Source organism: Pelophylax lessonae, assembly GCF_965119305.1.
Source record: "Pelophylax lessonae genome assembly, chromosome: 7".
Taxonomy (NCBI): domain Eukaryota; kingdom Metazoa; phylum Chordata; class Amphibia; order Anura; family Ranidae; genus Pelophylax; species Pelophylax lessonae.
In genome coordinates, this window is record NC_138774.1 from 61,465,838 (window position 1) to 61,479,389 (window position 13,552).

Consider the following 13,552-nt stretch of genomic DNA (forward strand, 5'->3'; position numbering starts at 1 on the left):
ACTGGGGAGAGAAAATGTCCAACTGGGCGCAATTGGTACATTTTAACTTAGGGGTGTACTCACTTTTGTTGCCAGCGGTTTAGACATTAATGGCTCATTGTTGAGTTATTTTGAGGGGACAGCAAATTTACACTGTTATACAAGCTGTACACTCATTACTTTACATTGTAGCAAAGTGTAATTTCTTCAGTGTTGTCACATGAAAAGGTTTAATAAAATATTTCCAAAAATGTGAGGGTTGTACTCACTTTTGTGAGATACTGTATATGACCCCCATTACAGGTAGTCACAAAAAGCAAGTTTGGAATATAGGGATGCCGCTCTCTATGGTCCTTAACCTTTATAGCGGTATTCCCGAGCGTGGCTCGGGGTTAAATTTCAGTGCCAAAAGCGGTAACCCCGACCCACACTCGGGGTACCTCTAGGGAGATCGCTGGATCCTGGTAGAGGGGTTACTTACCTTGTTACCGGGATCCAGCGATGTATCCCGGCGGTGTGCGGCGGCAGAGCTTCCTCCTGATCCTCTGTGTGCCCCGGCTTCCGTTTCCTGCGACGTGACGTTCACAGGGGGGTGGAACCGGCGGCAAATTCAAATGTAAAACACACCAACCACACTGATACAATGCAAAATAAAATATAGTCACATTAGTTTGCCCCCCAGTGCCCTTTCCTGCAGTTTTACTGTATTTTATATATATATATATATATATATATATGCATGTATGTGTATATATATGTGTATATATATATATATATACACATACATACATACTTTAACTTATTTATAGTTTTATATTATATTATAATTTATGATTTTTTGTTTCAAACTTTATCATACCCGAAATGTTATAAAGAAGAACGCACAGTATAAAAAAAATCATATGTAAATAGTTGGTTTGGGCTGCTCATTCTTAAGAATTACAAGCAAAATAATGGTACCGCTTTCAGCACATAAAATCCGAAAGAATCATACTAAAATAAAGTTTGGCTGGACTTGTGCTTTAATGCCAGAATTGGCAGCAGCAGTTCTCCTCATTTACCTACAGTATGTTGACATAAAAGGCATATCATTTTACTTTTGTTAGAGGCAGTAAAAGATAAACTTTAAAGTCATCCAATAATTGCTGTCATTTTGCAAGTGACCCCCTGTGGTCAGTGTGCAGAGGAGCAGCTGCTCAGCCCAGGAACCAGAAGATTGCTGCAATTGCTGTAGTAGCACTACTATGATTATCAGCTGAAACAGCAGACCCTAAATTACGAGATTAGTATACTTACATTGGACAAAGTTGGGTCAATATAAGTAAGCAGTTAAAGCTGGCCATAGATGGTTCGAATCTCGGTTGGTTCAGCAGGATCCAGCTAAAATTTGAACTATTAATGGGCAGGCTGAATGTACCGAAGTTGATTGATATATTGTATAACCAGCCTGTTAGATTTTACATGCGATTATTGCTAGCTACTACCCTGTGACATTCACCCCCCTGCAGGAGAACACAATGGCTCTGCGGGAGGGATTCCCTCATAAACACTGACTGTGTTGATGGGGTAATAGAACCCATGGTTGCAGGAAGGAAAATCGCTCCTTCCATGGCCAGCCTAGGATCATACCTGGAGTTCAGCTTTAATCCTTCCCCATAGCTCTTCCATACCTCCTAATAATTTAGTGGCCGAACAAAAAAGTAAAGGCAGCATGTAAAAAATCTCTTTTTTGCCCTTGTATGTTTCATCAGATTGTTATTGAACTGCTTGAGATTAGAAGAGATGTTCCAACATCAATAAGTAAATACCTGAGTTGGGTTAATGGATCACTTAATTCTTCCCAACAAAACTAAACTCCATAACCTAGTGCACAAGTGAAGGATTTGTGTAGGCACCGACCCCCTCCCCCCAGATGGTGTCCCAGCATTAATATGCAGTATACTTTTACCTTGTTTCTTTATTGAAAAACAGTGTTAAAGTAGAATTCTGAAACATACCTAACTAATCTTAAAAATTCTACTTCCCCCTCCTAACACCTATGCTTGCTAACCTGTGTAAAAAAAGATCTTCATACTTTTCTATTTTCAGCCCGCTCTGCTCCAATTACGTGATCCAGCTCCCCTGTGTCAACAAGTGGTGGCTGCAGGGGAGAGGAGGGAGCGAAGATGACAGATGGACCATAGTAAGCCGATGGGTTATGTCAGACTCCCAGGAATTGCTAGGCGTTGTGGAGCACTCTCTCCTCTCCCCTGTAGTTGGCACTGACTGACACAGGGGAGACCACGTGACCAGAGTGGCCTGAAAATAGGTATGTTTTTGCATCTTTTTTACACAGGTTAGTCAAATTGGGCGTTAGAAGGGGTTGGGGGAGTGGGCATTTTTAAGATTAGTTAGGTATGTCCCAGAATTCAACTTCAACTAATATTACACCTATGGCATCTTCATCAGGCCTGTAAAGTTCCTGCAGAGGCAGCTTCTTGGAGGAAGAAATATCAGGGGGACTTAGGTCCGTTTCTATTAACATGAACATGGCCCCAGCAACACATATTTCCAAGAGGCAAGGCAGCAACATTGTTTTGCTGGGAATGAATCAATGTATGTGAAGGGGAATAGAAGAGGGCTGGGATACGGGAAAGTCTGTAGTTCACAAAAGAACTCTGGCAGGGCTGTTTTGTGATTGGGAGCAGAAGCACAGTGTTTTCAACTCATTAAAGGAAGTTAGAAGCTCTCTAGATTTCTAGCAGATCACGTTTTTTTTAATTTTTTTTGTACTTGCAAAATTTTTAAAGGAAAAAAAAAATAATTGGGCATGAATTAGACAAATGTACTGCATTTATTATTATGGCCTTTTTATACCTTTATAGTGATGTGTTTGAAAAATATTTTTTGTGTAGGGTAGTAAGCCTGACCCGCAGGTTGCTATAAAAGTAATCTATTCTATTTATAGCCATTGACTAGAACCCTTGTTTCCAATTTCATTTTAGAGTAGTAAGACGTACCTATATATTGTATATTTTACAGGTAGGTTTGAATAAACAATAAGGCTTCAATTAACAACAGTAACCTAAAAGACCATAAAGAACAGAATCCATATTTTTTTATTGACTGGAAATATTTACAAAATCTATTGCACTGACATTTTTCAGTGTTTTGCACTAATAAGCAAAGTGAATATTTGACTGTAATGATAAAAAGCTAGTATGCATTTTTACAAAATGTCGACAAGTTTTAAGAAAGAAAGCTCGATCCATTTTGAATGGAGTGTGATGAGGGCAGACTATACTTTGTAGCTTGTTGGATTCCTCTAGCTTACCCATACTTCACCTTTCCACACAGTTCCCACATGTCTGGTACTAAGAGGATACAGTTACTCACTGAAATAGTATGAGCAGACATGTCATTTAAAGAAAGTGGAAAATAGCATTGGACCCATGAGATTATCCTATAGGTATTGCTATCCTATCTTAGGGGCCTTTCACACTGATCAGCCTTACCAAAAGCAAAAGAAAAATGCATGACCAATAAATCCTTGGGAGCTCTTCACATCAGTCAGTTGTGAGTGCTGCATTTTTGATGCATGTTTGGTGCGGAAAAAAAAAAAAAAAAAAAAAACACTAAAAATGAACCTCAATGAAATAAATGGAAACCGCATCAAAAACGCACCTGAGGTTGCGTTTTTGTTGCATTTCGGGAGTCACATTTTTCACAGGTGAATAATGCAGCAAGAAGGCATATGCATTTTTACTGTGTTTTTGCAATGGAGTAGTGTGAAAGCAGCCATAATGTAACAATGTTGATGTAGGTGATATGGTTCCCAAGCAGGCAGCTTCAACACCCAATAGGATCTCCAAATTCTCCTTGGCTTGTAGTGTAGTGTAGAAAAAATGTGAATTGAAGCACCACACCACTGCTGAAAGGTCCAGATATGACTTTATTCCACAGTATGGGTCAAAGGGACAATCAAAATTGTATCCAACACATTTCAGGGGTCCACAAAAAACACCCTCTTCATCATAGCTTGAGATAGAAAACAATGCATTTGGGAAAGACATTAACTGTACCTTTAATGGAATATTTTCCAGTGTGATTATCTGCACAGATCATGTCTGCTGCTAGTTTGATATGTTATTTAAAGAAGTGGGGATAACAGGACCAGTGAAAGAGATAAGATCTGAGTAGAAACCTTGGTGTGCTGGATCTCCTTGGTGAGGCTGTCACACTCAGTCTAACACTGTCACCATATATACCAGAAATAAATTAGATTTCATTGGTAGCCCTAACTCTTAAACTGGACATATTGTGTGATGAACTTTTAGATAGATCAACCTTTAGCAGGAACCATGTGATCAGTGCCACAACATTGATCATGTGACCAGCTGGCTGCCAAAGTACAAGAACTTTAAGGGAAAGATAAGTATTTCAGAGCTTGCTATAACTTTTTTTTAACCATCACTCAGAGTTATGTATTCAGAAACGCATAGGTCCATTTTAGGGAAAGCCCTCCCAAAACATTTATATCAATTATAACTGGATGCTAGTAATTTTACCCATTGGCTTCTTATTTTCTCCTCCCTCTAATGCTATTATGGATTCTAGCTCCTTCTGATGCTCTGGGTAATGTAGAATAATGCAAATATCCAAAAAAGAGAGTGAGGGCTCCTCATGAAAGAAGCTTGGGTACAGAGTAAATGCCAGAGTCCCCATGAGCGTTAAGAAGATAGTGGCCAATATCCAAAGCTGAAATATCAGTCTTGGCAGAAATATCAGTAAGTTGTCACACAACCGACATTGAGTCTTATTAGTTCTTCTATGGCCACAAGGCGTGAAATATTCACTTCAGGTATATAAGTTCCTCTTTTATAATTGCTTCTATCCACTCCATCCCGGGGATAACGGCAGCGTGGAAGTCCCGGGAATCTGCAGGGACCTGTTCCCTTGTGTACCCTTTACAGCTGTTCACTGTTCCCCAACTTATTACTCCGACCTGTAGAAGCAGAAAAGAGGGTTAGATTTCAAAAGGTTATTGCAAAATGCCTGGGAACTAGACACCCTGCTGCTCCACTCTCTTGTATCATGTGATTATTTCATTAAAAAATAAATGCTAAATGATCTTGGAGGCAAAATGCTGTATGCTTTGCATTCACAGCTACTGCAATTGCACAAAAAAACGAAAACTTGTGATCATTTTGGGTTTCCTGAATTACAGTGTAGTAAGTCTTCTGACTCACATACCCCTATACCCAACTGTTCTCGTGGAGAATTTAGCCAAAGGGTGGCCAGGAGAGGTGAACAACTTAAGGAAAATATAAGCAAATTTTGATTGCTTGGTGTTGCACCCTTAGGCTCCATTCACACCTGGGCGTTTTCAGCTCCAAAAACGCTCAAAAGAAACACTTCCAAAATGCCCAACAAGTAAAACCCCATTCATTTAAATGGCCCCTGTTCACATCTGAGCGTTTTGCAAAACGCCTGTAGCTGAAAAAAGTACATGAGCTTCTTTTTGGGCTGATTACCAGCGTTTTTGATAGATGTCAATGAAAAACGCCTGAAAAAATCGCGGTAAAAATCGCGGTAAAATAGCGGTAAAAAACGCTACGCTCAAGTGTGAATGCAGCCTAAGGCTCTGAACCACAACTGCAATTCCCATATATACAACTCTTCCCATTCTGAAATCTGTTGATGAATATGTCAACTTTTAAAAGTACTTCTTAGCTTCTAGGAACTAACTTCAAAATTGTAAGAAAAATTTTATTTTGCAAAGTGCCAATGGCCAATACTGTCAACTGCTTGGCCATGAGCCTCTCTATATACTTTTGAGTGAGTTGTCCCTTTACAGCTAGAACAAGGGTTAGAGTTAGGATTGTTATTAAGAAACTTTAACCAGCTTCTACTAATTATTTTAAATTAGTAGATAGATCTCCAATAAACAAGGAAGGAAAAGTTTTTCTTATAAATCGAAAAAGGAAAGGAAAGGATCTCTGACAGTGCTCCTTCAAAACAAAGGGGAGGGCAGGAAAAAGGGAAATGGAATTGAAAAGAAAAGGTGAACGGCAGGGGAGGGCTGGCAGCCTTAAGCCTGGGGGGCAAGTCCGGTCAAGTGGCCCGCTGAACTACCGAATCAACTCACCATCCATGCCCAGCTTTTTAGTGGGACTGCGACATTGCGACGGACAAATCTGACACATAGTGACACTTTTTGGGGACCAGTGACACTAATACAGTGATCAGTGCTAAAAAATGCACTGCTACTGTATAAATGACGATGGCAGGAAAGGGGTTAACACTAGGGGTGATCAAGGGGTTAAGTTTGCTCCTAGGGAATGCTTTCTTACTGTGTGGGGGATGGATGTACTAGAGAAAATAAAAAGATCTGTGTTTCAGCTCAGCTGAAACACAGATCTCCATCTTCCCGTGACAGAACAGCCGTCTGCCTTGTTTACAAAGGCAGACCGCCGTTCTGTCATTCTCCTGCATGATCGCAGGTGACCTGCTGATTGGCTCCCGCTGTGTCGCGTCCCCTAGAACCCATGCACAAAATCACGCATCGGTATGTGATTTTGCACAGCCAGGCCGCCCTGCCACACTATATATGCGGTGGGCGGTCTGGAAGTGGTTAAGCTGGATGAATGGGTCCTGTAGTCCTGCACTAGTTGGGGGATCGGGGGTGGGTGACACATGCTGAGCTCTGAGGGGCTTATGCTGGGACCTGTAGTCCTTCACTTTTGGGGGGATTACATCCCCAAAAGCAAAGGACTGCAAGTCCCAGCATGAACACTGGCTGAGATCTACACATGTGACCTCCTCCTTTGTGGCCAGCTTACGCTCCCATGACACAAGGGGGAGCCCTAGGGGACCTCAGGGACTCAATACCTTTAAAGAGGTTGTAAACCCATGAAACTATTTTTTTTTTTTTTGCTGCAACCTGAAAGAGAAACCCATAATGAGCTAGTATGCATCGCATACTAGCTCATTATGAAATACTTATCTTAGAACGAGCCCCCGCCGTGCTGCCCGCTTACCTGTATGACGGGCGACATGTCCAGTCACCCGTCTTCTGGGATTGCGGCATCCGGCCATCTGATTGGCCAGAGCCGCGGGAGCCGACAGTCACGGCACCGGACTCTGAAGAAACGGCACCAGCGGCCGTTCCTTCAGAGCGCATGCGCCAGTGACGTCACTGGCTGCATGTCAGGTAAATATCTCTTTAAAGAGGAAGTAAACCCTCCTCTGACACTTTTACCTATAGGTAAGTCTATGATAAGGCTTACCTATAGGTACTGTAAATATCTCCTAAACATGCACCGTTTAGGAGATATTTACCTTACATGCAGCCAGTGACGTTACTGGCGCATGCGCTCTGAAGGACCGGCCGCTGGTGCCATTTCTTCAGAGTCCGGTGCCGTGACCGTCGGCTCCCGCGCTCGTGCGCGGGAGTGACGTCACCGCGGCTCCGGCCAATCAGATGGCCGGATGCCGCGATCCTGGAGGACAGGCGACTGGACATGTCGCCCGTCATCCAGCTAAACGGGCGGCACGGCGGGGGCTCATTCTAAGGTAAGTATTTCATAATGAGCTAGTATGCGATGCATACTAGCTCATTATGTCTCTCTTGCAGGGTCAAAAAGAAAAAAAAAAAAAAGGGTTTACAACCTCTTTAACTGGACTGTATACAGCCTGTATATTGATGTATAGCTGCTCCTGGCTCTAAATACTTGTCTCATACCTGTATAATACAGGTATGAGACAGGTATATAGTGCCAGGAACAGCTATACATCAATATACAGGCTGTATACAGTGCCAGGGGGTAAGTACAGGGAAAAAATGTCCACATCATGTCACTTTTTTTTTTTGGTCACTCACTGGCTGCTCTTCTCCGAGTGACAGTGCCAGGGGAAAGTACAGGGAAAAAATGTCCACATGTCACTTTTTTTTTTTTGTCACTCACTGGCTGCCGCTGCTCTTCTCCAGTCCCGACCACCTCACAGACACTGTCCACCGCACCGCAGCAGGTAACTTCACTAGAATCAATCTGGATTGCCGCTGACCCGCCGCTGTTGCCCGTTGCAGACTTGCATTTTCCTAGGCCAGGCCAGCCACCTCTTCTGCATCGGCCCCACGTTGATGGGATGGAGGGAGGAGCCGGAGGTGGGAGGGGCCGGGCGGCTGGGGCCAGTGATCGGCGCGGAGGACGGCCGACGGTGCTTTGCATGATGGGTCTCCTCTCCTCTCTGCTCTGGAGACCGCTACGTCACTGGTTGCTAGATGCTAAGCGGCCGGTGATCTAGCAACCAGGTCTCCAGGGCAGGGCCAGGGCAGGAAGTGACAGCGTGTCTGTTACTGTGACTCACTGACTAGCGACATACCATACCAACGGACGGCGGGACTGACCCCAAACTGAGCGGCCTTTTCTGAGGGGGATTAGACCGGCCCGGGGGGAAATTGCCACCTTGCCCCCCGGGCCAGCCCGCCTCTGGTGAACGGTAAAGTATGGTGCTTGCACTGGTTTATAATGAGAACAATTAATGGAGGATCACGAGGGAAGAAAAATTATTTTGCAGGCATAAAAAATAAAAATACCAAAATACATGGGCAATGCATAATTGATTGCTGGAAAGTGAGGCAAGGTAAAGCAAAACATGTTACAAAACTATGCTGGCAATCCACCCCTCGAAATCAAAAGATGGGTTTACTGTACCTGTATGTAACGCTTGTTATGTTGTTTAATAAGAGGACCACCAGAATCTCCTGCAAGAGATAAAAAATAAGCATAAATAAACTGATACACTCTGCTTAGCAACTTAGCAAGAGTTTATTACTACTATAGTGCCTGAAATAGGTACATTGCCTGCCATATCCAATAATAAATGCAAGAGTCAATGTGCTTTTGTCTTCATACATTTTGGATGGACTGAAAGCAATGAATCTGAATGAATCATTATGATTAGGGTTGAGCGGACACCTAGATGTCCGTGTTCGACGGGTTCGGCCGAACTTTAAAAAAAAGTCCGGGTCCGTGTCCCGGACCTTTGCCGAACTTTTCCCGGACACCGAACCCCATTGAAGTCAATGGGGACCCGAACTTTAAGGCACTAAAATGGCTCTAAAACACCAATGGAAAGGGCTAGAGTGCTGCAAATGGCAGCAAAACGTAGTTAAGAGCATGGCAAGTGCTCTGCAAACAAATGTAGATAGGGAAATAACTTAAAACAACAAAAAAAACAGAAAAATAAAACAATGTTCTTCATCTCTGAAGGACGAGGCCCATATGGAGTAGGAGGGAGGTTGAGGTGGTGGTGGATGTGGCGGTGTCATAGGCGTGCGCACAGGGTGTGCCGGGTGTACCTGGGCACACCCTAATCACCTAGGGCACATAGCATTATCGCTCTGTTTGCCAGTGAGGAGATGGGAAAGATCTCCCTCGGACCTGCTCTGCTCTATTTCTCTTTGCCAGCAGGGAGAGTAATGTATCGGGGCCATGTACATGTAGGCAAACACATGCATGTGTATTTCAACTTTGGGGTGCACACCCTAATGCAATAGGCTGCGCACACCTATGGGCGGTGTAGGTGGAAGCGGCGGTGGAGGAGGACCAGGGCCGGATTAAGAGCATCATGGTCTTGGTGCTGAGGATTTTGAAGGGCCTTAAGGGCCGTGCCTTGGCATGCACCCAGAGGAGGAAGGGTGCAGCCATGCATGCCTAATTCAACATGGGATGCTGTCTCTGAAGCCCATAAACACATCCATGCATCGGCAACTGTCCCTCCTTGTCCGGCCTTCGCGCTGTGTGGGGAAAAACCCAAAAGGTTTTTATTGAATAGCGGAATAGGAAATATGATCAAAAAAAGTGTATGTATCTCACACGTACACCACCACACTAGGCCCCAATTACTATTGTTTGTACCCCTAAAAGGATGGATGAGGAGTAGGAGAAGTATGGAACAGGCAGCACCCTCAAATCTTCAGAAGTATGAGATGAACCCCAAAAACTTGGAAAGGTGGATCTCACACGTACCGACACAGACTATCCCGCAATTCAATTGATCCCCAAAGGTTTTTATTGAATAGCGAAATAGGAAATATGATCAAAAAAAGTGTATGTATCTCACACGTACACAACCACACTAGGCCCCAATTACTATTGTTTGTACCCCTAAAAGGATGGATGAGGAGTAGGAGGAGTAGGAGGAGGAGTATGGAACAGGCAGCACCCTCAAATCTTCAGAAGTATGAGATGAACCCCAAAAACTTGGAAAGGTGGATCTCACACGTACTGACACAGACTATCCCGCAATTTAATTGTTCCCCGAAAAGGTTTTTATTGAATAGCGGAATAGGAAATATGATCAAAAAAAGTGTATGTATCTCACACGTACACCACCACACTAGGCCCCAATTACTATTGTTTGTACCCCTAAAAGGATGGATGAGGAGTAGGAGGAGTATGGAACAGGCAGCATCCTCAAATCTTCAGAAGTATAAGATGAACCCCAAAAACTTGGAAAGGTGGATCTCACACGTACCGACACAGACTATTCCGCATATCAATTGATCCCCAAAGGTTTTTATTGAATAGCGGAATAGGAAACATGATCAAAAAAAGTGTATGTATCTCACACGTACACAACCACACTAGACCCCAATTACTATTGTTTGTACCCCTAAAAGGATGGATGAGGAGTAGGAGGAGTAGGAGGAGGAGTATGGAACAGGCAGCACCCTCAAATCTTCAGAAGTATGAGATGAACCCCAAAAACTTGGAAAGGTGGATCTCACACGTACCGACACAGACTATCCCGCAATTTAATTGTTCCCCGAAAGGTTTTTATTGAATAGCGGAATAGGAAATATGATCAAAAAAAGTGTATGTATCTCACACGTACACCACCACACTAGGCCCCAATTACTATTGTTTGTACCCCTAAAAGGATGAATGAGGAGTAGGAGGAGTATGGAACAGGCAGCACCCTCAAATCTTCAGAAGTATGAGATGAACCCCAAAAACTTGGAAAGGTGGATCTCACACGTACCGACACAGACTATCACGCAATTTAATTGATCCCCAAAGGTTTTAATTGAATAGCGGAATAGAAAATATGATAAAAAAAAAAGTGTATGTATCTCACACGTACACCACCACACTAGGCCCCAATTACTATTGTTTGTACCCCTAAAAGGATGGATGAGGAGTAGGAGGAGGAGTATGGAACAGGCAGCACCCTCAAATCTTCAGAAGTATGAGATGAACCCCAAAAACTTGGAAAGGTGGATCTCACACGTACCGACACAGACTATCCCGCAATTCAATTGATCCCCAAAGGTTTTTATTGAATAGCGAAATAGGAAATATGATCAAAAAAAGTGTATGTATCTCACACGTACACAACCACACTAGGCCCCAATTACTATTGTTTGTACCCCTAAAAGGATGGATGAGGAGTAGGAGGAGTAGGAGGAGGAGTATGGAACAGGCAGCACCCTCAAATCTTCAGAAGTATAAGATGAACCCCAAAAACTTGGAAAGGTGGATCTCACACGTACCGACACAGACTATCACGCAATTTAATTGATCCCCAAAGGTTTTAATTGAATAGCGGAATAGAAAATATGATCAAAAAAAAGTGTATGTATCTCACACGTACACCACCACACTAGGCCCCAATTACTATTGTTTGTACCTCTAAAAGGATGGATGAGGAGTAGGAGGAGTATGGAACAGGCAGCACCCTCAAATCTTCAGAAGTATGAGATGAACCCCAAAAACTTGGAAAGGTGGATCTCACACGTACTGACACAGACTATCCCGCAATTTAATTGTTCCCCGAAAAGGTTTTTATTGAATAGCGGAATAGGAAATATGATCAAAAAAAGTGTATGTATCTCACACGTACACCACCACACTAGGCCCCAATTACTATTGTTTGTACCCCTAAAAGGATGGATGAGGAGTAGGAGGAGTATGGAACAGGCAGCATCCTCAAATCTTCAGAAGTATGAGATGAACCCCAAAAACTTGGAAAGGTGGATCTCACACGTACCGACACAGACTATTCCGCATATCAATTGATCCCCAAAGGTTTTTATTGAATAGCGGAATAGGAAACATGATCAAAAAAAGTGTATGTATCTCACACGTACACAACCACACTAGACCCCAATTACTATTGTTTGTACCCCTAAAAGGATGGATGAGGAGTAGGAGGAGTAGGAGGAGGAGTATGGAACAGGCAGCACCCTCAAATCTTCAGAAGTATGAGATGAACCCCAAAAACTTGGAAAGGTGGATCTCACACGTACCGACACAGACTATCCCGCAATTTAATTGTTCCCCGAAAGGTTTTTATTGAATAGCGGAATAGGAAATATGATCAAAAAAAGTGTATGTATCTCACACGTACACCACCACACTAGGCCCCAATTACTATTGTTTGTACCCCTAAAAGGATGGATGAGGAGTAGGAGGAGTATGGAACAGGCAGCACCCTCAAATCTTCAGAAGTATGAGATGAACCCCAAAAACTTGGAAAGGTGGATCTTACACGTACCGACACAGACTATCACGCAATTTAATTGATCCCCAAAGGTTTTAATTGAATAGCGGAATAGAAAATATGATAAAAAAAAAAGTGTATGTATCTCACACGTACACCACCACACTAGGCCCCAATTACTATTGTTTGTACCCCTAAAAGGATGGATGAGGAGTAGGAGGAGGAGTATGGAACAGGCAGCCCCCTAAAATCTTCAGAAGTATGAGATGAACCCCAAAAACTTGGAAAGGTGGATCTCACACGTACCGACACAGACTATCACGCAATTTAATTGATCCCCAAAGGTTTTAATTGAATAGCGGAATAGAAAATATGATCAAAAAAAAAGTGTATGTATCTCACACGTACACCACCACACTAGGCCCCAATTACTATTGTTTGTACCCCTAAAAGGATGGATGAGGAGTAGGAGGAGTATGGAACAGGCAGCACCCTCAAATCTTCAGAAGTATGAGATTGTGTTCACTGTACCCCACAAAGATTGTGTTCACTGCACCCCACAAAGATTGTGTTCACTGTACCCCACAAAGATTGTGTTCACTGCACCCTAAAAGGATTTTGTTCACTGCACCCCAAAAAGGATGTTGTTCACTGCACCCCAAAAATGATTTTGTTCACTGCACCCCAAAAAGATTGTGTTCACTGCACCCCACAAAGATTGTGTTCACTGCACCCCACAAAGGATTTTGTTCACTGCACCCCAAAAAGATTGTGTTCACTGCACCCCAAAAAGGATTTTGTTCACTGCACCCCACAAAGATTGTGTTCACTGCACCCTAAAAGGATTTTGTTCACTGCACCCCAAAAAGATTGTGTTCACTGTACCCCCCAAAGATTGTGTTCACTGCACCCCACAAAGATTCTGTTCACTGTACCCCACAAAGATTGTGTTCACTGCACCCTAAAAGGATGTTGTTCACTGCACCCCACAAAGATTGTATTCACTGCACCCTAAAAGGATGTTGTTCACTGCACCCCAAAAAGGATGTTGTTCACTGCACCCCAAAAAGATTGTGTTCACTGC

The 13,552-nt window shown here is 43.2% G+C and overlaps 1 protein-coding gene and 1 long non-coding RNA gene across 2 annotated transcripts in view; one reads left to right on the top strand and one right to left on the bottom strand.

The window, feature by feature from the left end:
* The first annotated feature begins 3,704 nt into the window (after positions 1-3,704).
* The window catches only part of LOC309560041, a 156,877-nt gene continuing 147,029 nt past the window's right edge, over positions 3,705-13,552 (top strand). Inside the window, exon 1 of the long non-coding RNA XR_014225489.1 lies at positions 3,705-3,896. This is a non-coding gene — a long non-coding RNA (uncharacterized lncRNA). The remainder of the gene's footprint in view (positions 3,897-13,552) is intronic.
* The window catches only part of LOC309560037 (complement factor B-like), a 117,220-nt gene continuing 108,442 nt past the window's right edge, over positions 4,775-13,552 (bottom strand). The window contains exons 17-18 of the mRNA XM_082263540.1: positions 8,676-8,725; positions 4,775-4,963 (exon numbers count right to left, since the gene is read on the bottom strand). Of these exons, the coding sequence (XP_082119666.1) occupies positions 4,811-4,963; positions 8,676-8,725 (203 nt within the window). The 3' untranslated portion in view covers positions 4,775-4,810. The remainder of the gene's footprint in view (positions 4,964-8,675; positions 8,726-13,552) is intronic.